The sequence below is a fragment of the Sturnira hondurensis genome, unplaced genomic scaffold (assembly GCF_014824575.4).
Source record: "Sturnira hondurensis isolate 20B ecotype Veracruz unplaced genomic scaffold, ASM1482457v3 Scaffold0008908, whole genome shotgun sequence".
Lineage (NCBI taxonomy): Eukaryota > Metazoa > Chordata > Mammalia > Chiroptera > Phyllostomidae > Sturnira > Sturnira hondurensis.
Window position 1 is genome coordinate 1,006,612 of NW_028081539.1, and position 27,020 is coordinate 1,033,631.

Here is a 27,020-nt window from a genome sequence, read left to right on the forward strand (position 1 = left end):
AAGAAAAAAAAACCAACCCTCCCTTCTGTATCAACTAGTACCTGAAGCCACAATTGAAGGTAGCAGAAGCATAATTTCAAACACCCTTTTATAAAGCTTCTCCTACTTCCTCTGACCGAATTAGGATTGTTTATGGTACCATGTAGGGCTGCCTGTAGATAATTCCATGCTCACTGTGGCCAGCTGGGAAGGGCTGGAGTTTGTCAGAGACTGACATTTGGAGAATTAAAAAGGCCAAAGCAAGATGGCTGTATTTATATAATGAAGAAATTAATTTAGAATTAATTTAAAGAGCAGAAGGGACGAGGGGGGGAAGAAAAATAGGAGTTACAAATAAGAGGATTTTTTGCCATTGGTAAAAATCTGGGTCACTTACTGCTGTATTTTTCCATTCGGGTTTTTGTCTGTGGACTTTGATAGCACAATTGTCTACTAAGTGTGCACCATCTGAGTCTAACAATAGATTTCATTCCAGAATACAATTGTTATATGGCAAAAATTCACTATGTTGGAGAAAAAGCCAATCAACACAGTTTTAAGCTTTGTATCCCTTTGTTTGTAGGAAGTCAGGCATAAATGAACATTTGTCATTGGGCTCTTCTAGTGCGTTTTCAGCATACTGTGCCTTGGGCATGATACATCAGAGTCTGGTGTTTATCTTTTATTACCTGCCAGATCCCTCTGGAAACAGCCTCCATGGAATTCATCATCTGCAGTGCTTGTTTCAGGTATACATATAAAAACATGTTGAATGCTTTAGTTGGGGATATTGTGGTTTCCAAGGGCAACTTAAATAAAAAGTGTGAGATGAGTAATGAAGGAGACCTTCTGGAGGAGGTATGAAGTTAATAATTAAAATGTTATTTATGAGAATACTGATAGCAAAGCCTTCTATTGTTGTATGTCAACTATTTGAATGCCTGTATGGATAAGGACAGCATGCTTATACTTGTTTTATGTCTATTTTGGAGAGTTTTGTGAAGAAACTCCCTTCTTTACTATACATTGAGTTTATAAAAAAAATAGATTCAGAGTTTGCATACGGAAAGCTTACTTAGTTTTAATAATCAGTTAAAATAACTTCATTAGGTACTATGTTTCAGAGCATGAGCATACTATAAAATTTTTATGCCTATTTTGATTGTTATTGAGAGTACAATCTTTGTTTTTGTTAAAGTATTTGTCTCATTCTAATAAAATGCTTTGAGGGAGTGAGGGCTGGGTGGAGAGGGGCATATGGGGAAATGGGGGACATCTGTCATAGTCTCAAGAATACAAAATGATTTGAGGTTAAATGTTTAAAGTCAAGAACTTTGCGAGCTAAAATATATTAATACTTTTCTCCACCTTCTAAGTTCTTCTAGCTTGTCTAATAACCAAATTAACAGATTAACAAAAGAATATAAAATTTTAATACATGCACATGAGGAATTTACATCAGCATGAAAATTCCCAAAACGGTGAAGCCAAATTGAGCATATATGCCATTTTTGACAAAGGGGAAAAGGTGGGGTAAACGGGTATTAAGTTTCAGAAGTGAGAATGGGCTGGAACACACAGGGCAGGCAACTCAGAAACAATGGAAAACCAGGGTGTGTCTAGCTAACAGGCCCCAGCCTGAAGCCCTCCTATTTACCATATTTAATTCAAACTAGTCTAAAGCAAACATACTAAGATTTTCTCCCTGAAGAGGTTTCTCTATCTGAATTTCTTGGGCAGGAAAAGGGGAAGGGTCAAGTTTATCTCTGAGTCTTTTTTTTTCCCTTAACAAACAGCTTAAAATCAATATCTTAAAAAAGGCAGCTTCAGAGGGGCACTAATCTGGTGGTCCCTTTCAGAACTCAATTTCAAATTACATTTGAAATATTCAACATTTTAAATGGCGACAGCCACCCATCTCTTCTAGAATATATTAAAACACTCAGCTGTCAACATGTAGCATTTCTCATGAGTTCTTAATGTGTATGTGCCCAGTTCTACCTTTGTGTTTCTGACAGATTATTCTGAAAAGCTGAAATGTAGCCTGGAAGGAATGCTGTGGTCAAGTCTGGGAGGTTGTCAGTTTTCTTTAGATGAAGTTAAGAAAATATAATGCAAGTAGCATACCTACTATGTGCAAGGCACAATGGTAGAACAATTCACTGTGGAATAGTATTGTATAGAGAATCTACTGGATCCTTACTCCTTCTTCATCTAGTAGAGAAGACAGATAAAAATCTAAGGAAGAATGAGCCACTGCTATGTATACTGCGTCTAAGCGATGTGTTTTGGGATGGAGACAAGAATAAGTATACTTTCCACGAGGAAACTGGGTAACACTGCATGAAGAAGGGACTCACTGGTAAGGAGCTGTGACTTATCAGATAGTGACCTATCATTGTCAGAGTCATCAAATGATGGACATGTTTGTGTAAGACAATCAATTCATCTAAAAGTAAATTTGTAGTTGCAAGTAATTGTTAGGGTGGTTGATGATGTGGGCTGTGAAAAAAAATTCACAAAGAGAAAAAAGTGCAGAGAGTAAAGGTTTTACTTTAGCTTCCCCAAGAGAGGGAAAGAGCTAGGTGTGGAGAAGTACACCAACCTGGAGGGGTGGGGGCTTTGAGCTTTTATCAGGTAATTTATCAGGGGTGGTTGGTAGAGCAGGATGTTTCAGCTGGGCTGAAACTTGTTTCGATGATATCTTTGGGTGCAGGGTCCAGTCTGGTTATTGTGGTCTGGTGTGTCCTGTTTCGTAAGTTCCTAGAGCTTCAGTGCCTTCAGGGTGCTTCCAGTAATTTCCTAGTTCTGAGGACAAAGGCTCATAAAACTATTAGGGTTGATCATACATTATGGAGTCCAGCTAGCTCTGGCAAAGAGGGCCTGAAAAGGAAGCTTTTGTTCTATTATATCCCCTTCTGGTTTTTGAGATGGGTTTATTCTTAATGAGCTGAACCTGTTCTGGTTTTGAGGCACAGAGATAAAGTTCTTTTCTTTTGAACTACTTCCTGTGGATTATGGACATAGAGTTTTCCTTGCCTGTGGATCTGGGTATGAGTCATTAAAAGGGAGAGGGTGGAACTGGGAAGCTCATGTAGCCCGGGGTTGTTTGCAAAAGGAGTCTCCTAGAGCTTGGATGCTTTGTTGGATGACAGATATAAGGTATTTTAGGAGACATGGCCTGAAAGTGACAATAAAGAGAAAGGCAGTGATGGTACCTAGAAAAGGAGTCAGCTGAGAAAACCAGGACCAGATATTGGCCTTAAAATCCTGAAAAGGAAAATGCAGAGTAGTAGGTAAATTCTGTATGTCTGACACTGCATCAGTAGCCCTCAATTCCAAATCAAGGAATGAAAGAAAAAAGTGAAATGTTAGCTTGGAAGAAAACGAAAAAAAAATTAGGATCTAATTCAGTTTTTGGGTGAACATTGTGATTTCCATCGAAACACGACTTTTCTCCCTAAATCACCCTCATTTTATCAAAGAGACTGCATTAAGTCCAGTTTCAATTTGGCTGATTATTTGCACGAACACAACAAGAATAGTAATTGATCGAATAGGCTCTTTCAGATCTGCTTTGCTGGAATTTCACAAGGAACCTTCAGACTGAGCTTTAGCCAGACTCTCAGGGCAAAGAAGCCAAGCCACAATTGCCATCTAGCTTTGTCTGAAATTGCTATAAGTTTGGGCAGATTTCTCAAGTTCTTGAGGTCCCCAAAATGTCTTGAGGTTCCTTCCTTGCCATCTTTCAGGAGAGCAACCTCCATTCCTTTCCTGGAAAGATTGCTATGAACCACATGACCAAGCAAGGTACCAGGTAATTTCTTCAATGGGCTTTTATTGGCTTCGAACATCAATCTTAATTTTTTAAGGCTTTCTAGTGACATCCAGAGTCCAGGCATGACTCTTTTCATCATGACATTCCAGAAAAAGACTTGGTTAATAAAACTACATTTGGAAACTGGCGCTATTATAAAGAGAACCGATTCTTATTTGGTTTATGCAAACAAACATATTGCCATGAAAATAATACTCATTAAGAGTTGCCAAATTCTGGAGGGATTAGGTAGGGTTAAAAATATAAATATTTTAATATTGCTTATGAGGGTATGCTTTAGAAATTGCTCTAGAGAAAAAAGTTTCCTTATATCTAGAAAAAAAAGATTTAAAGTGAACAAAATTTTTGAAAAAATTTTGTTTGTCTTGATTATTTGCCTGCATTTTCATGAATCCAGTTTTCTTTAGGGTTGTATAAATCTTCATTTATTTAAAAAATATGACCTGCTTAGATACCTGTAATTTGAAGTCAGACTTCTTTTCATGAACCTTTCCATAGATACATTTGCAAATATGTTAGAGTAAAACACTGAGTGTTTATAAATGACAAAATTTAAAATGAAATGATTACAAATTTGGTTATAATGCAATTGATAAAGCAATTTGCTTCTTTGTAAAATATAATATTTCAAGATAACAATTTCATAATGCTTATTATGAAATGACATAAAAGAACAATATAAAACCCATATTTTTAGATTCAACACACAACTTCAAAACATATAAAGATCTAACAGTATGCAAGGTTTTAAAATGCTATACAGGACTTAGTGGAAGTGTGCACTGAGCACTGGAAACAACTCATAAATTCCCAAGGTGTGAGTTACAAACACCCAGAGCACCACTGCTGGATGTTCCCCAGGGAACCATCACTGTTGGCTTGTCCGGTGTCTCTGACAGGACACCCACTACCCCTGAGAGCCTCTTGTTTGAACTTGGCTTTACATTTTTGCAACTTTCTTTCTAGAGCAGTTTGAAATACTAGAGAATCTATTTTGATAAAAGTATGTGTATACAAATAGAACATAGTCATTATTATTCTGTTTGGCAAAGCTTCCCATGTAATTAAGAGAGCCTAATTAGTTTAAAGATGAAAATTCTTTTACAAAGAATACTTGAGATATTTGAGGAGCCCATTGGAACAACTCAAAGTCATTTCTTGATTAAAAGGTATTTTAAAAAGTATTTCGACTTCTGGTCAAGATGGAGGCATAGGTAGACACACTGTGCTTCCTTGCACAAACAAAATAAGGACAACAACAATTTAGAAACAAAAGAACAACCAGACTGACAGAAAATTGAACTGTATGGAAGTCTGACAACCCAGGAATTAAAATAGACACATTCATCCAGACTGGTAGGTGGGTGAAGAGGGGTTACAGCACAAAAAGTGATGGCACCGGACATGCAAGGCACCCCGGGCATGTAAGACAGCAGCAGGTGGACCCTGGGTGTTCAGGCAGTATCTGGCAGACCCTGGGTGTAGGGTGGCAATGGGCAGACCCAGTGAGGCTGCGATTGTGAAGTGAGGCACTGCACGCAAGGCAGCTGGCTGACCTGGCGGTTCCACATTTGCACACAGATAAACCAGGCGGCACTGGGGAGTGAGACAGACTGAGCAACTCAGGATCCCAGAGTGAGGAAATAAAGCCTCAAAACACCAATTGAAAACACGTGTGGGGATTGAGGTGCAGGGAGAGACTCCCAGCCTCACAGGAGAGTTCATTGGAGAGACCCACAGGGTCCTAGAACGTACACAAGCCCACCAACACAAGAATCATTGCCACAAAGGCCCAATTTGCTTGGGGGAAGTGGTAGAAGGGACTGAAATCCAACAGAAAGCAGGGTAAGTGCCATTGTTCCCTCTCGGACCCCGCCGCCTGCATATTGCATCACAACCTAGCAACTTGGTGACCCTGCCCTGGTAAACACCTAAGGCTCTGCCCCTCATACATAACAGGCATGACAACACACACAAAAAATGGCCCAAACAGAAGAACAGATCAAAGCCCCAGAATCAATACTTCGAAGTGACAGAGATAGCCAACCTATCAGATGCACAGTTCAAAATACTGGTGATCAGGATGCTCACAGAATTGGTTGATTGTGATTGCAAATTAGATGAAAAAATGAAGGCTATGCAAGTGAAATGAAGGAAAATGCAGAGGCAACCAATAGTGATGGAAACAAATCTGGGACTCAAATCAATGGAGTGGACCAGAAGAAAGAAAGAAACAACCAAACAGGAAAGAGTGAAGAAACAAGAATTCAAAACAATGAGGAGAGGCTTAGGAACCTCCAGGACATCTTTAAACATTCCAACATCCGAATCATAGGGGGACCAGAAGGGGAAGAGCAAGAGCAACAAGTAGAAAACTTACTTGAATAAATAATGAAAGAGAACTTCCCCAATCTGGCAAAGGAAATAGACTTCCAGGAAATTCAGGAAGCTCAGAGATTCCCAAAGAAGTTGGACCCAAGAAGGAATACACCAAGGCACATCATAATTACATTAGTCAAGATTAAAATGAAGGAGAGAATTCTAGAAGTAGCAAGAGATAAAGGGACAATCACCCACAAAAGAGTGCCCATCAGACTGTCAGCGGATTTCTCAAAAGAGACCTTACAGGCAAGAAGGAGCTGGAAAGAAGTATTCCAAGTCATGAAAGGCAAGAACCTATATCCAAGATCGCTCTATCCAGCCAAGCTTTCATTTAGAATGGAAGGGTAGATAAAGTGCTTCTCAGATAAGGTCAAGTTCAAGGAGTTCATCATCACCAAGCCCTTATTATATGAAATGTTAACGGGTCCTATCTAAGAAAACAAAGATAAAAAATATGTATAGTAAAATGACAGCAAACTCACAAATATTAACAACCATACCTAAAACAAAAACAAAAACAAGCTAAGCAAACAACTAGAACAGGAACAGAACCACAGAAACGGAGATCATATGGAGGGTTATCAATAGGGGAGTGGGAGGAAGAGAGAGGGGGAAAAGGTACAGAGAATAATAGCATAGACGGTAGGTAGAAAATAGACAGGGGGAGGGCAAGAATAGTATGGGAAATGTAGAAGCTAAAGAACTCATGACACATGGACATAAACTAAAGGAGGGGAATGTGGGTGGAAGAGAGTGTGCAGAGTGGAGGGGAGTCAAGGGGGGAAATGGGACAACTGTAATAGCATAATCAATATAATATATTTTCAAAAAACAAAAACAAAAGGTATTTTAAAATTTAAACTTTGGGAAGGTCATCAAACAAGCTTAATTAAAGGATTATAACATAAGCTTGGTGTAAAACAAATATATGTATGTATTTTTTGTCAATAACTCTAAAAAACATTAATCAGACTTAAAACTGGTTTTAATATCACATATTTTGTCCAGAACATGAGATCCTGCTTAATTTATATAAGTATTTAATATCTTTAGGCCAACAAAATACTACCTTTTAGTTATGCCATTCAGAGGCAGAAAACATACCACATATAATACATAGACAAAGTCGTATCACATATAGGCGACACATATGAAGACTGAACACGTAAAGATCCATAATTTGAATTACTAATTTTTGTAGAGAAAGTGCAAGATTTTTCTCATTTGCATTTGGCACCTTTTAAAAAGACTGGGAAAGGAGATGGAAGGTTCTGAATACTTAGCGAGAAGACCTGCTGAGACTCTCGATGAAAGCTTCGAGGACTGTGAATGAACCGTGGAAATAAAGAAAGTCTTGGCTTCAGTCCAAGGAGTCTAGCAGCAGGGAAGAGCCTGGGTGGGACTGCTTTGGCCCTCTGATAGATCAGAAATCTGGGGACAGAAGGTACAAGGTCCAGAGAGGGGACTGGGGGTTACAGTAATGAAAACACCTCCAGGCCCCACGAGGGGCAAAGATGTCACCAGAGAAATTAGGTAGAAGACAGGGTACTGAAGCCTGAGGTTTCTTTCTCCCCAAATTTAAAAGTTTTAACAGACTTTCACAATCCTTTTGGCAACTGTCACAAACTTCTTATCCATCCAGAAATAACTATCTTTNGGACTGTGAATGAACCGTGGAAATAAAGAAAGTCTTGGCTTCAGTCCAAGGAGTCTAGCAGCAGGGAAGAGCCTGGGTGGGACTGCTTTGGCCCTCTGATAGATCAGAAATCTGGGGACAGAAGGTACAAGGTCCAGAGAGGGGACTGGGGGCTACAGTAATGAAAACACCTCCAGGCCCCATGAGGGGCAAAGATGTCACCAGAGAAATTAGGTAGAAGACAGGGTACTGAAGCCTGAGGTTTCTTTCTCCCCAAATTTAAAAGTTTTAACAAACTTTCACAATCCTTTTGGCAACTGTCACAAACTTCTTATCCATCCAGAAATAACTATCTTTAGAATAATTTACTTTCAATTCTTGTCCTTTAAAATTGCATCTTCATGCCTTAAGCCTTCTATTACTAAAACCATACAATTTCTTTTCAACTTAATTTAACTTTTAGAAACCTCAATTCCCAATGATAAAAGGTAAGCAACTGGCATTCCCTAGATTTACTTTTGTGAACACATTTCATGACCTTTAGAAACATAGGTTTCTCTACTGGCAGACACATTCTCACTTTCAAGAAATACACCTCTAACACAGCACAAGACATTTATCTACAGCTCCAAATCCATTTTACAGCCTCTTTGTAATAAAAAGCCAAAAGCAAGTAGACTTAAATTGAATTGCTTTGCTCGTATATAGCTAAGGTTTTCCCCCTTTTGATCAGAATTATCTTCCCAAAATTTGTCTGGAAAAACACAAAACAAAATTGGCAAGTTGGACCTCAGTTTGGGAGAAGTCCGACATTAAAAAGGGAGCCTAGAGCTGAATAATACCCTCCAAACCAGCATCCTCAAAGAGAGGGAGTTGGGTCACAGGCTTACAGGGTCCCTGAGAGGGACAGCTGGCCAGAATAGGGATGGCCTGGAGACACCAAATCTGAAATGGGAGAAAGGGGAGAGAGGTCTGAGGGGGAGAAGTAGGAAGAAGAGATGGAAGGGGTGTTAAAGAGTCAGGCAGAGAGACAGAAAAGCAGGTTGTTTAATATGCCACATTTTTCTCTGCATTGGGAGGCAGACACAATTGTTCGCAGGATTTAGCAACTCCCAGGTCTCCTGGGGGAGAATTCAGAATGTTTTATAGTCTGGGAGGGGACAGACCCAGTACTGAGGTTTACAACAATGACAATGAGAGGAGGGGACAAGCTATCACTTTTGATAAGATGTTTTAGTCCTGAGATTCAGAGAGACTTACTGATTGCTGGCTGTGAAGATGGGTGAGCAGGAGACTGTCCTCAGAGTCTGGAGAGATGGGGAATGGTCAGAATCCTCTTTCCATACCCCACGGAGACAGGGTTAGGGAGTTAGCCCTGGCCAAGCTTCTACTGCCCACGGCTCCCTTAGTCACAAATCTCAGGAATGGAGGAGAGGGAGAAATAGAGAATGTGTCTGTATGGGCCACCAAATTGTTAGGGTGGTCAGTGATGCAGGTTGTGAAAGAATTAACAAAGAGAAGAAAGTGCAGAAGAGTAAAGGTTTTATTATTACTTTCCCAAGGGAGGGAAAGGGCTGAGTGAGGAGATACACACCAGCCCTGAGGGGTCGGGGCTTTGAGTTTTTATCAGGAAATGGGATGGTTGTAGAGCAGGATGTTTCAGCTTGGCTGCAACTTGTTTCGATGATATCTTTGGGTGCAGGGTCCAGTCTGGTCATTGTGGTCTAGGGTCTGGTTGTTCTGGTCTGGTATGTCCTGTTTTGTAAGTTCCCAGAGGCTCTGTGCACTCAGGGTGCTTCCAGTAATTTCCTAGTCCTGAGGACAAAGGCTCATAAACCAATTATGGTTGGTTGTACTTTATGGGGTCCAGCTAGCTCTGGCAAAGAGGGCCTGAAAAAGGGGGCTTTTGTCCTGTTAGTGACGGTTTAAAGAAAGTAACTAGTATTGACATCACCAGCTTTTTGAAATTCTCATTTCTAACTAAATTGGAATAGGTTTTGCTACTACTGAGCTTATGGTAGAACTGTGTTTTCTCCTTGACCTCTCACAATTTTAGCCAAGGGTTCCAGCTGACCCAGTTTTTGTGTGAAAACTTTTAAGAGTCACACTGTCTCTGGTCCAGTCTAGACCAATATTGATTGTTTACCCTTAGGAGAACAGAAAGAAAACCAGATATGATTTTAAAGGACACAATTTTCACAGAAAGAGACATAGTCTCTCTTTTGGAAAAAAGTTCCTTGTTAACTGGGATGGAACGTTATATTTAATAGCTGTAATAAAGGTGAGCCGTGGCGTCCACTTGACCCAACTCTCTGCTGAATAACCTCCTTTGTGCAATCCCAGATAGAATCATATTCTCAGGAAGAGAAAGTACTTGGGAGGAGAGAGGGGGATAGTGTGTGCCATTTCTTTTCCAGTTAGCTAATGTCTGGAAAAGGACAAAGACTGCGTTCCGCACCAGATGCTCTGGCAACGTGAGCAGGTGCAGCATGAGATGAAGCACCAAAACGCGGCCGCCCAAACAAAGGCTCTGTGATGCAGGAGGGCAGATTGTGTGTGCGAAGAAAATCTGCTAGGATGATCACTTTTCTAAGCAGAACAGATTCCTCAGCAGAACCTTCAGTAAAAATGAACAGTTATTAATCTTAGATTTGGTATTTCCCTAAAGAATATTTACTGAGATTCCCTATTTGAAGCAATATCATAAAATCATGTCATCAGCTGAATTCTTAACTGTGGTGAACAGAGGATAGATCAAAAACATTCTTATTCCCCAAAGTAGATCTTATGGTTGTATGAGGCTGCAAAATTGAGGGAAATGGCAACATATCATAATAATTAAAACCTATTTGTCAAAAACCTTGTGTGTGGCACTGAACCAGGTAATATGCCAAGCAAGTTGGGTAAGATCTGTTCTCTGCCCTGTAGATGCTTATGACTCATCCCCAAAACACCTGCACAGGTAGACAGAGAGAACTGATGCTTCTATATTGTAGGAGGAAAGAATGCCCCCTGAGGTGACACCAGAGGTCTATTCTGCTTTGCAGCATGGATCTGTGTGTCCCGGCACTGATGCAGCTGCTCTATGGGAGGCTATTGTTGACCTTCTACAGGCAAGACTCAGGGCTAGAGATTTACTGGCCCCAACTTACTCTGCTTTTTCTGCTTTATGTTATTTTTTGTGCAAATCTAGACAAACTTCCTGATTCTATTTTTATATTTTAAATGCATTTTCTCTTTTAGGATTTAAAGTTTTATTTTCAGATTTAAAGGTTTTTAGTTCATTTTATATTAATTTTTATTTACCTCAAATCTACCTTTTTCTGGTTCAAGTACCTCTCTTGATGTTAAAAATAGGCTTGTGTTTCATATGTAGAGTTACAAGTCTACTTACTGAAACCAGAATGCCTGTGTTATGTTCTAGACTGACCAGTAATATCTCTACTAAGGTTTCATTTTACAGCCTTAAAGAGTTTTATTTTTCCTCTGCGTAGAAGACCTTTATATGCCTTTTGATATAATAATGATAACAATTTTATGTGGTATAGGTTTACATAAATAAATACATATTTATCCACTTATAGCCCACTAAGTCTTTCCTAAGATACAGGGGCTAGAACTATATTTATTATTCTAGTTCTAGGCATGTTATATTTTTTAAAGATAGAATGCCTTCTCCCATTATATATAAAATATTCTGATGAGGCCCAGTATTTTTATCTGTAGCAGCCCATTCATTGATATCTTCACCAACAGTTCTATAATGTTTTTGGATAAATTTCACACTGTATCAGAACATATTCTTGTAAATATATATTACATACCGTATGTAATTTAACATTTTCTGCAATGTCTTAATCAGTGTCACCCCACTTAAATTCAATAAAAATTTTAAAAAAAGAAAAAATCTACTCTGGCCAAGATAGAGGCATAGGTGAAAATACTGTACCTCTTCACACAACCAAATTTAAGGACAACAAAGATTTAGAAACAAAACCAAAACCAAAACAGACAGAAAATTAAACTGCACCAAAGTCCTACAACAACAAACCATTCATCCGACTGTAAAAAGGGGCGGAGTCAGCAGCTGGCAGAGATGGGTCCCAGCAGGAGGAAGTGGTGATTATCAACCCAGGCAGGCTGGGATGAAAACTGAATAAAACTGGCAAGGTGGCTGGCTGACCATGGTCACATATTCACGTGCAGATAAACCAGGCAAAAAAAAAGGGGGGCAGTGAGACAGACCTTGCAATCCGGGGCCCCAGTGATAGGAAATAAAGCCTAAAAGCACCTATTGGGAAAACTTTTGGGGGTTTAGGTGCCGGGAGAGGTTCCTAGCCTCACAGGAGAGTTTGTTGGGGAGACCCACAGGGTCCTAGAATGTACACAAGACCACCCACCCAGAAACCAGCACCAGAAGGGCTCAATTTGCTTGTGGAGAGAGAGTGGAACAAATGCCATTGCTCCCTCTCTGACCCTGCCCCCAGTCACAACCCAGCAACTGGGCTGACCCACCCCAGTTAACACCTAAGCTTTCACCCTTGATACGTAACAGGCACAAGCAGACCAAAACATTATGGCTCAAGCAGAAGAATAGCTCAAAGCCCCAGAGCCAATACTTCTAAGTGACAAAGAGATAGCCAACCTATCAGACGCACAGTTCAAAACACTGGTGATCAGGATGCTGACTGAACTGATTGATTTTAGTCACAAATTAGATAAAAAAAAATGAAGGCTACGCTAAGTGAAATAAAGCAAAATGCATAGGGAACCAATAGTGATGGAAATAAATCTGGGACTCAAATCAATGGAGTGGACCAGAAGGAAGAAACAGCCAAACAGAAAAGAATGAAGAAACAAGAATTCAAAAAAAATGAGGAGAGGCTTAGGAACCTCTAGGACATCTTTAAACGTCCCAACATCCAGATTATAGGGGGACCAGAAGGGGAAGAGCAAGAGCAACAAGTGGAAAACTAATTTGAACAAATAATAAAGGAGAACTTCCCCAATCTGGCAAAGGAAATAGACTTCCATGAAGTCCAGGAAGCTCAGAGAGTCCCAAAGAAGGTGGGCCCAAGGAGGAACACACCAAGGCATATCATAATTGCATTACCCAAGATTAAAATGAAGGAGAGAATTCTAGAAACAGCAAGAGATAAGGGGACAGTCACATACAAAGGAGTGCCCATCAGACTGTCAGCTGATTTCTCAAAAGAGACCTTACAGGCAAGAAGGGGCTAGAAAGAAGTATTCCAACTCATGAAATCCAAAGACCTACAGCCAAGATTGCTCTATCCAGCAAAGCTTTCATTTAGAATGGAAGGGCAGATAAAGTGTTTCTCAGATAAGATCAAATTCAAGGAGTTCATCATCACCAAGCTCTTATTATATGAAATGTTAAAGGGACTTATCTAAGAAAAAGAAGATAAAAAATATGGACAGTGAAAGGACAGCAAACTCACAGTTATTAACAACCACACCTAAAACAAAAGCAATCTAAGAGGACAGCTAGATCAGGAGCAGAACCATAGAAATGGAGATCACATGGAGGGTTAGCAACAGGGGAGTGAGAAGAGGAGAAGGGGGGAGAACGTACAGATAATAAGTAGCATAGGTGGTAGGTAGAAAATAGGGAGAAGACAGAATAGTATGGGAAATATAGAATCTAAAGAACTTGTGACACATGGACATGAACTAAAGGGAGGGAATAGTGGAGGAGGGGGCATGCAGGGTGAAGGGGAATGAAGTGGGGGAAATGGAACAACTATAATGGCATAATCAATAAAATATATTTTAAAAAACAAAAATAAAATAAAATGAGATGGTAGGAATAAAAAAAAAGAAAGAAAGGAATTTTCCTGTAAGTCTTTTCTTACCTCTGAGGCATATCTGTTACCTTTCTGCCTATCCACAAAGTTTTCAAAAATTACTTTGATCCTTGCCACAGAGTTAAATATATTTTTAGGTGCAAAATCTTAATTTCTCTGGAAAAGGTGGACATTTATTTTTCAGTTCACTTATGAAAAGTCTAAGTAAGAACAGTACTAGCACTGAGCTCAGGGAATTGATCAGATTTTTTGCTTTCTTTACCATTTTATCTTCCTTTATTATTTAGATTCATCTTTTAAAAAATAACATGGCACTATACCTTTAGAATATTATTTTCTTCCCATCTCTGAAACTATTGGTTAGGCACATTTTCCCGTAGAGAGACTTCTGTGGCAGCTATTGCATAGCCTTGCTCTCGGAAGCGATCTCCTTTGCGGTTGGCAGCGCCATTGTGTATTTTGTTGTCTTCCTGGGATGGGCGTGAGATCCAGAGCTCTTTACACAAGGGACAGCCCCATCTTTACATTGTGACATTTCTTTCACACAAAGCCTCTTTATAATAAAGCTGTTCAAAAATTCTTGGGTGAATAGGAGTATACAGGTGCAATAGGATTACACCTAATTTGTTGACTTGGATCTAGGTAATCTTATTGTAAAAGTGGTGAGCATCTCTGGTAGTGGAACTGAAGGTATCTGGTAATTGCTGACATTTGACTGTCTAATCCCTCCATAATTGCACTTGAGGATGAGAAACCTGATGCTTTCCCAAACAGACCATCTCATTTTTAGCTCATTATGTTAAGTAAAATTCTGATTCTCTGTAACTTCCAGGAAATGTATCTGTATTTTCCTTCTGTGTTTAGTTTCACCTCTGAGGACAAAGATGTCACTGAACTCTAAATTGAAATGTGAAGGTAAAAAAAGACTTATGTTTACTGCTGCATTTTGTATAAAACTGTTCAGCATTTAGTATTCTTAAAAGCAATGTCGTTAGTTTTTAGTGTTTTATGTCTGTAAAATTCATAAGTAGCATGAAGAAATGAAAGACTTTCAAACCATCCTTTTGGATTTTGTACTTCCTAGCTGTGAAATTAGGTGCTTTACTGCATCTTTCAGAAATTCAGCTACCTCATCAGGAAAATGACCTAGTAGTGCCGTCCTTATTCATATAACACATACTCATACATCTTTTAAATCATGTATTATATTATGTTCCATGAAACAACAAGTAATCCATCTTTAGTTCTTCTAGAGCATCTAGACCTTCTAGGGCATTAGAACAACTCAAGATGGATTGGCTTATTCTATTGCTGAAGATGTGACTGGCCTATTCTATTCTAAGTACTTGTTGAATAAATGAATTAATTCTATACAAAGTAGAGTAGTCCCAGTAAGTCACTTGCCAACAAGAAGTGTGAATATACTATATCTATTATCTTCAATTTCTATTTCTGTTATATTTTAAAATTTGTCTGGTCCCAATCAGTACTGACACATTACATTTTTACTAGAAACAACTATTAAAGAATTTATATTAGAAAATGAGCCATTACAAAAACTATTTGTAGTAACAAAAAACCCAATTCTTTCTGAAAATATTTACTTGTCAAAAATGTACAGGTTATGGGAAAACAAATAATTTTTATTACATATTTTTTTAGTTTTTCATTTTACTTTATGAATTTCTGTACTTTTAAATGTTTGCAATGAAAGTTATTACATTTGTAAGAAAGAACAGATAACAACAAAATACCCAGAGATTCCATGTATTCAGATTGGACTTCCAAAAATGCAATGAAGTTTAAAGATTAAAATTCTTTAAAAATATACAAATGAGGTATAATTTTCAGTACAAGTAGCCCTGTGGATAATATGTCCCTAAGAATATCTTATTTTCTGTTAGTTGGAAAATGGTGGTCTTTTGGGTCCTTATACATAATTATCTCAGAGAGTCCCTAATTTTGTGTAAGACTATAGAGACTTTATAGAAATAGCTTGGTTGAAGGCATGAATCACATACTAGACCATAAATGTGTTCTATGTTTTCAAATAACCTCCAAATGTTGTTTATTTATCTGGTTGGTGAATTAGATATGTAAAAAATGAGAATATTTTGGGCAGGATCTTGAGTAGGATATAAAATAGGTAAGCATCTATAAACATTGTTAACCACCAGGATTAAGTAAATATTTTGTAATTGATTCTTTTAAATGTCTCTGAATTTTCTTTAATGTCGCTCTTTAAGGTTTAGAAAATTCTCTTGGAATATTAGTATGTTTTTGTTATGCTATGAGGAAAAATAGGAAATAAAATTTTGCCCAGGTCTTAAAGGGAATAATTATATTCCTTATAAAAAGTTGTGGTTTAGAGGAGAAATACAGTAAAAAAATCCTCACAAAACTCTGAAGAAAATGAGAAATTAATGGGGTGAAGAGACAGGTTGTTCTGAAGTAGCTTGTCACTAGCAGAAACTTTTCTCTTTCTAAGCCCTTCCTGAGTAAACTTTGAAGGGGGTCCATGTGATATTTTCTCTAGGAAAGCTTTTCTGATTACATCAGTTGTGGTACTATCGGATCCTGTTGGACATCCAAAGAAATTTTGCTTGGAATCATTTATGAAGGAGAGACTGGAGTCAAATGTCGCTTCTGATTTTGTATTTCAACATGGTAGGCCATAGTTGCCATTCATTCATTAGAAAATATCTGTTAAATTTCCATCTTATTCTAGGCAATACATTAAGCACAAGGACACATTTAATATGTTATCTTCTAGGGATCTCCAGTCCTTGTCAGTCTTTCCTGATTCACTTCCTATTTTACCTATCTTGGATTTTACATTTTATTATTTTAGCCTCTTACTCGCCAATATCCTCAATTTATTTTCTTATTGTCTTCCTGAGTTTATATGCTCACAAACCTCAACCTTGTGTTTTTTCACATCTCCAGCAGAGCTCTGCTAGAGAAAAATTATTTAGCTGTGCGCTGTGGATTGGTGCTACCACAACACTAAAGTCTCTAGTTCATGCGGGACACTTAACATTTTTGTTCCTTGAGTTGGCTTTCTCATTCCCTGCTAACTATGTCAAACCATTTACATCTTCCTTAAAAGTTTAATTTTCCATCTCCCTACTGCCTGAGCCTTTCCCACCTGAAAGATGCCTTTCTTATCCAGAGTGGAAAAGAAGTGGATTGCCATTCTCTTCAAGAATGTCTAAGAAAGATTAAAGGCTTAAAATTAGTTTTATATTCAGATTCTGCCACTTAAGTGACTTTGATCTTCCTTAAGCTCAGTTGTGTCATTTGAACAGCACTCATTAAACGTTGACAATTTCTTTTCTCTATTTCTCGAATTTTCCTCTTTCTCCTTATTTTTCTATTTCCTCCTCCTTCTCCTAACATTCTTTTTTTCTTACTTTTATAGAGGGAAATATTAAAAAATTCTATATACAGTTAGACACTGAACTACCAAATGTACCTCATAATCTATCTGTAGTATCCTCATTTTCTCCCCATCCCCACAGCCACGATCCTAGTTCAGTTCAATGTAATTGCTACCCTAGATTGCCTAAGTGGATATTGGTGGTCTTAGTGCCTTGGTTTATATCTGCAGTAGTTCTTAACCCTAGAAGAGGTACCTATATATATACTTGTCATTTAAGAAATCACAGTGCTTGGGTTAAACTAATCATTGCCTTTTCATTTAGAGAAAACTAGGTAGATGAAAGAAAGCTAGTTTAATGATACTGATAATTATTTTACAAAGCACTGAGTGAGATATCTAAGAGGAGACTAAATAGTTTACCAATTGTGATGAAGAAGACAATAATCATGATTTATTTGGATGGGCTACAAAGTTTAATAAGGGATATACTTCTATCTAAAAATAAATAAATCCTTAAAAATTATTTTCTTATATCAGGTTGACAGAAATAGAAATAATGGTTAATAGGTATGGATATTTTTAGATAAATTGACCCAAGTGAATGATGTGCTCTTTGAAGTATCTCTCTGTAAATATTTTAAATACATTTCCCTCCCTTTTTCTTTGAAGAATATATTTTAAGAAAACTGAAGACACATTTTTTTCAGTTTGACATATTCTTTTAAATTTGATAACCATTAATTCTTTTTTCCCCATTATTTCTAACAGAGGTTAAAACTTGTGAGATTTTCTTGGCTTGCTTTCTGTTTTGTGCACTTGTATCATTTGTGATATCAGAATGTATGGATGATATACTTCAAACCACAGCCAGTATACAGGGGTCAAAAGAAAGGTTTTTAAAGTATTGAAATAAAAAAGGTAACTGTTAGAGAAAATTAAAAGTAAGTGGATAAAAATCATTGATATTTAGAATGTAAATAACACTGGTTACTCTATTGGAAGGAAACTTATTAGGTCAAATTACGGTCTATATTTAATGCCTGGCAGAATCCCTTTAGGTTTTAAACCTCTTTTACTTAATTTGATCAAGCCACTGAGTTGAAATACAAAATGACAAAATTATATTAATCCATATAAACAACTTTCAGAAGAAATACTGTGATGAGAAAAACACAAATTGTGAAAGTATCTCGTGATAGAAAACATTCTGTAAAGCCATTCTTGTCTATAAGACAGAGGAGCCAATTGATGGAATAATAGCAGAAACATTTCTCAAGTGGGGATGTGTTTTTCAGTAGAAATGTCAAAATAAATCAGAATCAACCTGTTGGAGAATTTTGAGACTGTCTGCATTAAGCATGAGTTAGATTTGCATACTTATCTATTCGATTGGAAACTGTGTATCTGTCCTTGTGCTCACGGTTTCTCCAGTCTTATAATGCATCCCTCCATATCCTCAGCTCAGGTGTCTCCTTTTCTTCTTTAAGCTTGGCCTAGTTTCCTTGGCTATATGAAGGCTCTATTTATAAAATACCCTGCCAGTTTAATAATAGCAGCATTAAAGTCCAAGCCTGAGCGTGTTGTACACACTGCTCCCTCTGAGAAGCCTCAGACTACTTAATACACCCTCATCTGTCAGAGAGATTCCTCTAGTTTATTGAGTTCAGAATCTAGAGCTGCTTAGATAACAGATTAGAACCTGACCCAATAGCAGGTTTCCCCCATAAATTAGGGAACCATGAAGTAACCTAAAAAGAAGTATCTTCCCAAAGAGATCCCCAGTAATGCATGGTGTCTGGGTAATACACAACTAACATCTTATTTGTTACTTACTACGCATCAGGCACTACTTGTTCAGCATGGAGTTGCAACCAGATTTGTCAGCTGCAACTGTATCACTGACTGCTTACATAACGTTTCCAAACTAGTAGATAACAGCTGCAAATTGTCAACACCCCAAACTTCTCTAGTTGTCCTACAATTCCCCTAGGGCCCTTGGATCTCTCCACAATCCATCAACTAAAGAGTTAACACTTGGCCCTCAGGAGCTCTCTAGCATTCTTCCCTAGTCTTCTAGAGCAAATTGCTCGGATTCAAACCCTACCTCTACTATTTACAAGATGTGCAATTTGGGGCTAATTAGTCTCTTTGACTAAGTTTCCCTTATCTCTAAAATTGACACAATGATGCTATCTATCTCAAGAGATTGTTCTGAGACTAAATGAATTAATATATACAGAGCATTTAGAAGAGACTTGACACATAGTAGGTATAATAAAAAGTGTTTATTATTTTTCACAGCTGTGCTAATGATGAAATATTTTGACAATCATCTCTCAGTACCACACTAGATACTACTGAGGGCAAAAAGCACAGGGTCACTGCAGCTCCCACTGTGCCCAGGGCCCTCTAGAATTGCTGCGTATTCTGACAGCATTTCAGTCTTTGAGATTTTCTGCATGGTGGTTGAGAAACTTTCTTTTCTCCTTTACTCCCTACTTTATACTTTAAATTTAAAATTTTAAATTTAAATATCGTGACCAACATTTAAAAATCATAAAATTTCCCATAAGAACCCAGATATCTGGCATTCCTTGGAGATTTGGAAAACAGGCGTCACTGGGGCCACATTTTGTCATGGCAGCAATTGGCTAGAGCCCCATGTTGGCATGGGGAAGGGGTGTCAGCTCTGGGTGTCACCCCTTTCTGGGAAGGGGTGTCAGCTCTGGTGTTCACCATCTAGCCCATAGTGGTTCTTTATTATTGGCCTGGATTTGAGTTTGCTACCCATGAGCTCCCTGAATCACTTTCTTTACAACACAGAAATCTTTAACTTCCATAATAGTACTTCCGTAATAATACTTTATTGCCTATTTTTGATTGTAAGATTATTTAAAAAGGGACTGTGTTCTGTTTATTTTCATGTCTTTAACTTTGCCTCATGCATAGTAGGTTACCCATAGTCCTCGTTGTTTGAACTGATGAAGTTTAAGCTGGTGGTATGTTAAGATGGTTTTAATATTTACACGAAAAAGATACTGAAAGGTTTTATTGAAGAAGTTGTGCAAACAATCTTCAATGAGTTACACAGATAACATTATATGGTAGAACTAGAATTCTATCTAGTTCAATTGTGAGGCTGTGGTGATGTGGGGAGCCCCTTAAATAATCCCCATTCTTCCTTGGCAGTCACATGAACTTGAACAAGTGACTTAACCCCTGTGGAGTATTTTTCTGCCTTGTCAAAAATGTAGGTGATAAATGAATGTCCACTGGATGCTTTATAAGTGTTAAGTGAGACATGATATTGATTAGTCATGAAGTACTAGTAAAATGTTGATATACTTGCACAGTATGATTGTATTTGTTGTAGTGTTTCTAGATGAAAACACCAATGTTACAGTAGAACTTTTCACTTAGTGGAAAGGTCAGAATTAGAACTCAAATCACACAAATGCTGGTTACTAAATTTTTTTAATTTTTAAAAATGATTGTTTTTAAACAATTTTTAAAAATGATTGCATTTTTAAATTATATTTTATTGATCAGGCTATTATGGTTTCAATTTTTCTCCCTTTGCCTCCTACCTCCCAACATGAATGTGTTACAAACAAATCTATGGTGCTGAGGAAAATGATAGTGACTGTTGTCATTTAGAAAGAACAAGTAAAAATACCACCAGAAACTTGTATTGAAAGGCTTTCTATTGAGAGGTTTTTACTGAAGAAATGCTAGTTTATTTTAATGTTTAAAAATTATATTTTATTAGATGAACAAGTATAAAAGACATATGGGCAAAAACTAGGGGGGTGGAAATGGGAGGGAGGTGGGGAGAGATGGGTGGGTGAGTTGGGATGGGAGTAAGAGACAGAAAACTGTACTTGAACAAAAATTAAAATAAAAAAAGATATATTTTACTGATTATGCTGTTACAGTTGTCCCAATTTTTTCCCCTTTGCCCACCTGTACCTAACACCCCCTACTCTCTCAAGCAATCTTCATGGCTCTTGTGTATAAACTCTTTGGCTACTCCATTTCCTATACTATAGTTTACATCCCCATGGCTATTTTATAACTACCTATTTGTACTTCTTATTCCCGTCACCTCTCACCCCCATCTCCCACGCCCCTCCTGTCTGGCAGCCATAATAATGAATCAAATTAATTATTAANTAAGAGACAGAAAACTGTACTTGAACAAAAATTAAAATAAAAAAAGATATATTTTACTGATTATGCTGTTACAGTTGTCCCAATTTTTTCCCCTTTGCCCACCTGTACCTAACACCCCCTACTCTCTCAAGCAATCTTCATGGCTCTTGTGTGTAAACTCTTTGGCTACTCCATTTCCTATACTATAGTTTACATCTCCATGGCTATTTTATAACTGCCTATTTGTACTTCTTATTCCCGTCACCTCTCACCCCCATCTCCCACGCCCTTCCTGTCTGGCAGCCATAATAATTAATCAAATTAATTATTAATCAAATAATTCTCCATATCCATAATTCTCTCTGTGTTCTTGTTTTCTTGTTTCCTTAGTTTCTTTTTTTAGATTCAGTTGTTGATAAACATGTTTTTATTGCCTTTTTACTGATCATAGTTTTGATCTTCTTTTTCTTAAACAAGTCTCTTTAACATTTCATTAGTAATGGTTTGATGATGATGAACTCCCTTAGTTTTTTCTGGTCTGGGAAGCTCTTTATTGGCTCTTTGATTCTAAATGATATCTTTGCTGAGTACAGTAGTCTTGGCTGTAGTTGTCTGCTTTTCATGACTTTGAATATTTCTTGCTAACCCCTTCTAACTCGCAAAGATTTTTTTTGAGAAATCAGTTGACAGTTTTATAGGAAACCCTCTGTAGGTGGCTAACTTTTCTCTTGTTGCTATTAAGATTCTCTCTTTGTATTTAACCTTTGGCATTTTGATTATGCGGTGTCTTGGAGTGGGCCTTTTTGCATTCATCTTGTCTGAGACTCTTTGCTTTGTGGACTTGATGTCTATTTTCTTCACCAAATTAGCAAAATTTTCTTCCATTATTTTTTCAAATAGGTTTCCAACTTCTTTTTTTTTCTCTTTTCCTTCTGGCACCCATGTGATCCAAATGCTGTAATGTATGAATTTGTCTCAGAGGCTGCTTACACTATCCTCATTTTCTTGGGTTCTTTTTTCTCCTAGTTGTTCTAACTGGTTATTTTTTGCTTCCTTATGTTCCAAATCATTGATTTGATTCTTGGCTTCATTCAGTCTACACTTGTTTCCCTGTAAATTGTTCTTTATTACAATTAGTGTATCCTTTGTTTCCGACAAGATCTTTCTTATGCAGCTGGTGTTCTCACCGAGTTCCTTGAGCTTCCTTATAACCAGTGTTTTTAGCTCTGCATCTGGTAGATTGCTTATCTCCATTTGTTTAGTTCCTTTTCTAGAACTTCGATCTGTTCTTTCCTTTGGACCATGATTTTTTGCTCCTTTTGGTGGCCTCCCTGTGTTTGTTTCTATAATATTAGGTAGAGCGGCTTGACTCTGTGTCTTGATAGCATGGTTTAATGTAGTAGGTGTGCTGTAGAGTTCAGTGGCACAGCCTCCCCTATCACCCAAGCTGAACATTTGCGGTTCATCCTTTGTGTGGGCCTGCTCTTGTAGTTGAGCCTTGATTGGTGTTGGCAGGTCAATACAAGGGATTTACTCAGGCCAGTGAGCTGCAAGAACTAGCTGTTACCTCTGACCGCAAATCTCCACCCGCCGTGGATGATCAGCTGTTCAGGGGCGGGGTTTCCCAGGTGGTGGCAGGCCAAGGTCAGTCCCACCTGTGTTCTTCCCAGGGGCACCTTGCATGAGCTAGCTATAAAACAACTTGAGATGGCTGCTGCTTATGCTGGGCTTGGTAATTCCCAGGTGAAGCCATGTTCTGAATCTAGGCTGGCTGCTGCTAGTGCCCATCCTGGGGCCACTTAGCAAAAAGTATGGGGGCTGGGGACTCACTGAGGCTGCCAGCTCTGTGGCTCTGTGTGGGGAGGGCTCAGAAAGGGGACAATGGCCTCTGCCTGCTTTTCTGTTTGGGAGAAAGCTATCTTCTAGCTCCCACCTTGATGTCAAACACTTCACTTCCTCACTGTAGACCACTGGGGCATTTCAAACTGCTACTTCATTGCTGGAGCTCAAAGTGAGTGAGTCTGAATAAGTCCGTGTGTGGGTTCTTTAAGGGGAACTGCTTTGGGCTTCAGCAGATTCAATTCCTGCTGGTTTTTGCAGCCAGAATTTATGGGGACTAATCTTTCTGTCACTGGATCCCTGGGCTATAGGGCTTGGTGTGTGACTAGGACTTCTTACTCCCAAAATATTCCTCCCGAATTTTTATCTACCATATGAGGATGTGGGACCAACCCATTCTGCATCTTCGCATCTGCTACCGGTCTGGGTGGATGTGGTTTGTTTAATTCCTTAGTTGTCAGACTTACATTCAGCTCAATTTCTGAGAGTTCTGAGTGAATGGTTGTTTTATATTTTAGTTGTAATTTTTACATTGTTGTGCAAGGAGGTGAGCCATGTTTACCTATGAAGTCATCTTCTAATAATTTTTTTTACTGAAATATCATTCACATCATAACTAAAAGACTGAGGAGAATAAAAATACTCCACTGGAGGCAGGACAAACCAAAAATCTCAGGTTTGTTTCAGCTATTATAGATAAGTGTATACTTTGGTCATCCTAGTATACAAGAGATAGTCAAAGGACTGAACTAGATCTATTCTTTATGTAAAAATATCTTTTTGAACATCTGTTATGGAGTCAGAAGTACATACTATCACTTAGTTCTGGGATTTTATTGGTGAAATCATCAGGCTAATAACTAGGTGAATTGTCTTTGTTGTTTTCTTAAGAAACTTTTCCTTTTGGTCTTGACTATATGGAGACTGATAAATGTTAGTAAAATGAACTTTCTCTGGGCTTCAGTCTCTGGCAGTTTAGAAGGAGAATGGCGTTTGGAAATCAGAAGATGTGTTTGTAACCTGCAACTTCTATTCACTCATATGGCCTTGAGCAAGATATTCTGAATTTCACTTTCATCATTTACAAAATGGAGATTCAACTACTTTGAGGGTTATACTGAGGAAATGTGCCTGACTAGGATATCAATTTTAGCATATTATTGTATCAGTTGTATGTTAGTGTTTAAAGCTGGAAGAAATCTTAAAGTTTATCTCATTTTATTTCTTCAGTCTGTATATAAGGGGGCCCCTAAAAGGTCAAACTAGTGCAAATGTTAGTCTGCTCAGTTTTTTTTATACTTATATACCTGGACAAATATTTTATTTTCTAAATGACACTTCTTAAAAATAAATAAAGACATGTATTTATAAATATAGTTATCAAAAATATAACTATACATTGATGCCTATATGACCCTAAGAACCACTGTCACCCCAATAAATTAAATATAAAAAAAGTACAATGATATAATATATATTTCTGGCAATGCAATTTTAGAAATGATAAACATGTAAATAGTTAATATATTACTATCAGAATCCTATAAGAAGTGTATTGGGAAAATTTACACAAATATTTAAATAAAATTGTATATGACTAGGAAAAAATTATCTCACAATTAGTATCATATGGCCCAAGTATAATATTATCTGGAGTGAAAAAAACCCACAATACTCTAGGTAGTAAAACTTTAAAATAACAAAAAAGATTTACCTTGTGAAGTATAGCTTTGTTAACATAGAATAAAAAATACTATATCATAATTACATATAGACAAGGAAAAGAAAAAAATTTTCTCTACTCACCTTCAGAGGCTGAATTGGTTTTCTTGAAAAATAGGTACCACTGTGCCCCAGCAACTGCTCTGCTTGTGTGTTTATATAACTTGCCCCCAGATATGGAACTTCTGAGATCCTGCTCCTCAAAAAGATAATAGCTCAAAACATTTTAGAGTGTAGTTTTTGACCCTGACCATGCCACTTTCATTTCCCCTCAAGATACTAGTGTCAGCTTAAAAAAATGTAATTTTTTTTAGCGTTGACTTTGTGTCCTGGGGCTCAGAAGTGATTCTGTCCATTGCTGGTGCAGATACACAGGAGCTCCTCATCCCTGACCCCTCCCTCTCTTCCCAGTTTCCTGCTGGAAATAGCCCTCCGCAGATCTATCAAGGGATCCTGTCGAAGACAAGAGTGTAGGAAGTTTGGTTATTTAGTTTAAAATTGTTTTTCTTTACATATATCAAACTAAAACAGTTTGAGTATGACATTCAATTTACACATATAAAATACAGTCACAAAACAGCATTTTATCAAGTGCTTTTTTGAAGTAAATATTGATACAATAAGGAGGAGGTAAGAAAAAAGAGAATCAAATTCTCAAGTTCTTATGCCTCTGGTCAAAAACATTAGAGATGCTAAAAAAGAAATCTTCAGAAAACTTTTTAGCTGAAATGCATTCATTAAAATTATTTAGGAATAAATAATATAAAATGCCACAGAGTATAAAATAAAGATAGAACTCTTGACTAGTTGGACAAGATCTTAATTTATTTTATGAAATTTTCTGTACCACATCCAAAAGGCCATGCAGAAAATCCAGCCTGTCAGCAGAATGTTGGGCTTTGTAATTTTGAATTATTCAAGTAAGTAGAGGTGGAAATGGCAAAATTTACTTTGTCATAAAAGTCTCCTATACTCACTTTAAAATTTAGCTGTTCAATTACCATACCTTCTTGACAACCAAATTTAGTTGTGTGCTGATCTGTTATTGGACCTTTTGTTGATTAATTATTACAGGATGCAAGAGATGAAGGCAATGAGATGGAAGGCAACAGGATGACTAAATTAAGGAGGACAAGAAAGAAAGTTACTAAATCACAGATTTCTTCAACTGAAATAGGAGAGATGGATATATCCAACTCAAAAGGTACCTTGTACCTGTGCTCAGCTATCTTAGTCGATAGAGTATGAGACTCTTACTCTCAGGAGGTATCTTGCTACTATCATCCCTCAAAAATATGTGGTCAATGACAATCTCTATTTGGTCCTTCTTTTCATAATAAATTTGATGGGAGGAAATAAAAGAAATAAAATTTATTTCTACATGGGCAACATAAAAGATGGCAAGTATGGGCTTGCAATGTAAATATATGAAAACAATCAACCAAAATATTCAGAATTTAAAGGGCAGCAGAGTGAGGAGATACAGTGGGAAAAAAAGAATGTAACAGAAGGAACATTTAAGTAAGAAAAGAAGCACATGTCTGTTCTGGGTCCAAAGATTATTACTGAGGATTTGGGAGGTCATGATAAAGGTGTGAAACATATTTTCATATGACATGTTGGAATTCCAATTTGGCTCTAATGAGTCGAAAGCAGTGCTGAAACTAGGGGTTAATTTGGATACAGACTCAATTCTAGGAACATTGGTGTTTTTCCAAGGCAGGTCAGTAGGAATGGCTAGTGCATAGCAACAATAAAAAGCAGACTTTTTTAGATTTTTAAAATTGTTTTTAAATTCTCTACAGACAATGGACTCCTTATGGCCTGCAGCTGGGGTGTACTGTGCCCACTGCCCTTCATTTTGTACACCACCACCTAGGAATAAATTGTTTCCTCAAGCATTTCTCTTCATATCACATTGAAAGATAGTTGGAAACGATGGTATTATGCCTTAACATTTTTCTTTATTACTACAGAAAGGATCAAAAAACAAATGGTGTGTCACAAAGTGGGGGATGTGAGCAAACCAGTTGTGGGACATGGCTCTGCTGAATCTCATCTGCCACAAGATGACAAACACTTCCAGGATCATGTATCGGTGATAAAACCCTTGCCCCTCGAAACATCAGCCAGTGCTCCTGGTGGTGAATTCAACCCAGACTCCAGCTATACTGGTAAGGACTTTGGGACCAACAGGCCTATGGTTCCAGCTACTAATCACAAATTTGTGTTTGAATTAGAGTTAATGTGATTTTGGCTGAG

At 37.7% G+C, this 27,020-nt stretch overlaps 1 protein-coding gene across 2 annotated transcripts in view; it reads left to right on the top strand.

Annotated features, from left to right (window-relative positions):
* Positions 1-629: 629 nt before the first annotated feature.
* LGSN (lengsin, lens protein with glutamine synthetase domain) overlaps positions 630-27,020 on the top strand; it is a 37,368-nt gene continuing 10,977 nt past the window's right edge. Inside the window, exons 1-3 of one of the 2 annotated variants that reach the window (XM_037056321.1) lie at positions 630-728; positions 25,833-25,962; positions 26,735-26,932. In XM_037056321.1, coding sequence (XP_036912216.1) covers positions 633-728; positions 25,833-25,962; positions 26,735-26,932 — 424 coding nt within the window. In that variant the 5' untranslated portion in view covers positions 630-632. The other variant, XM_037056322.1, reaches the window with a different exon arrangement.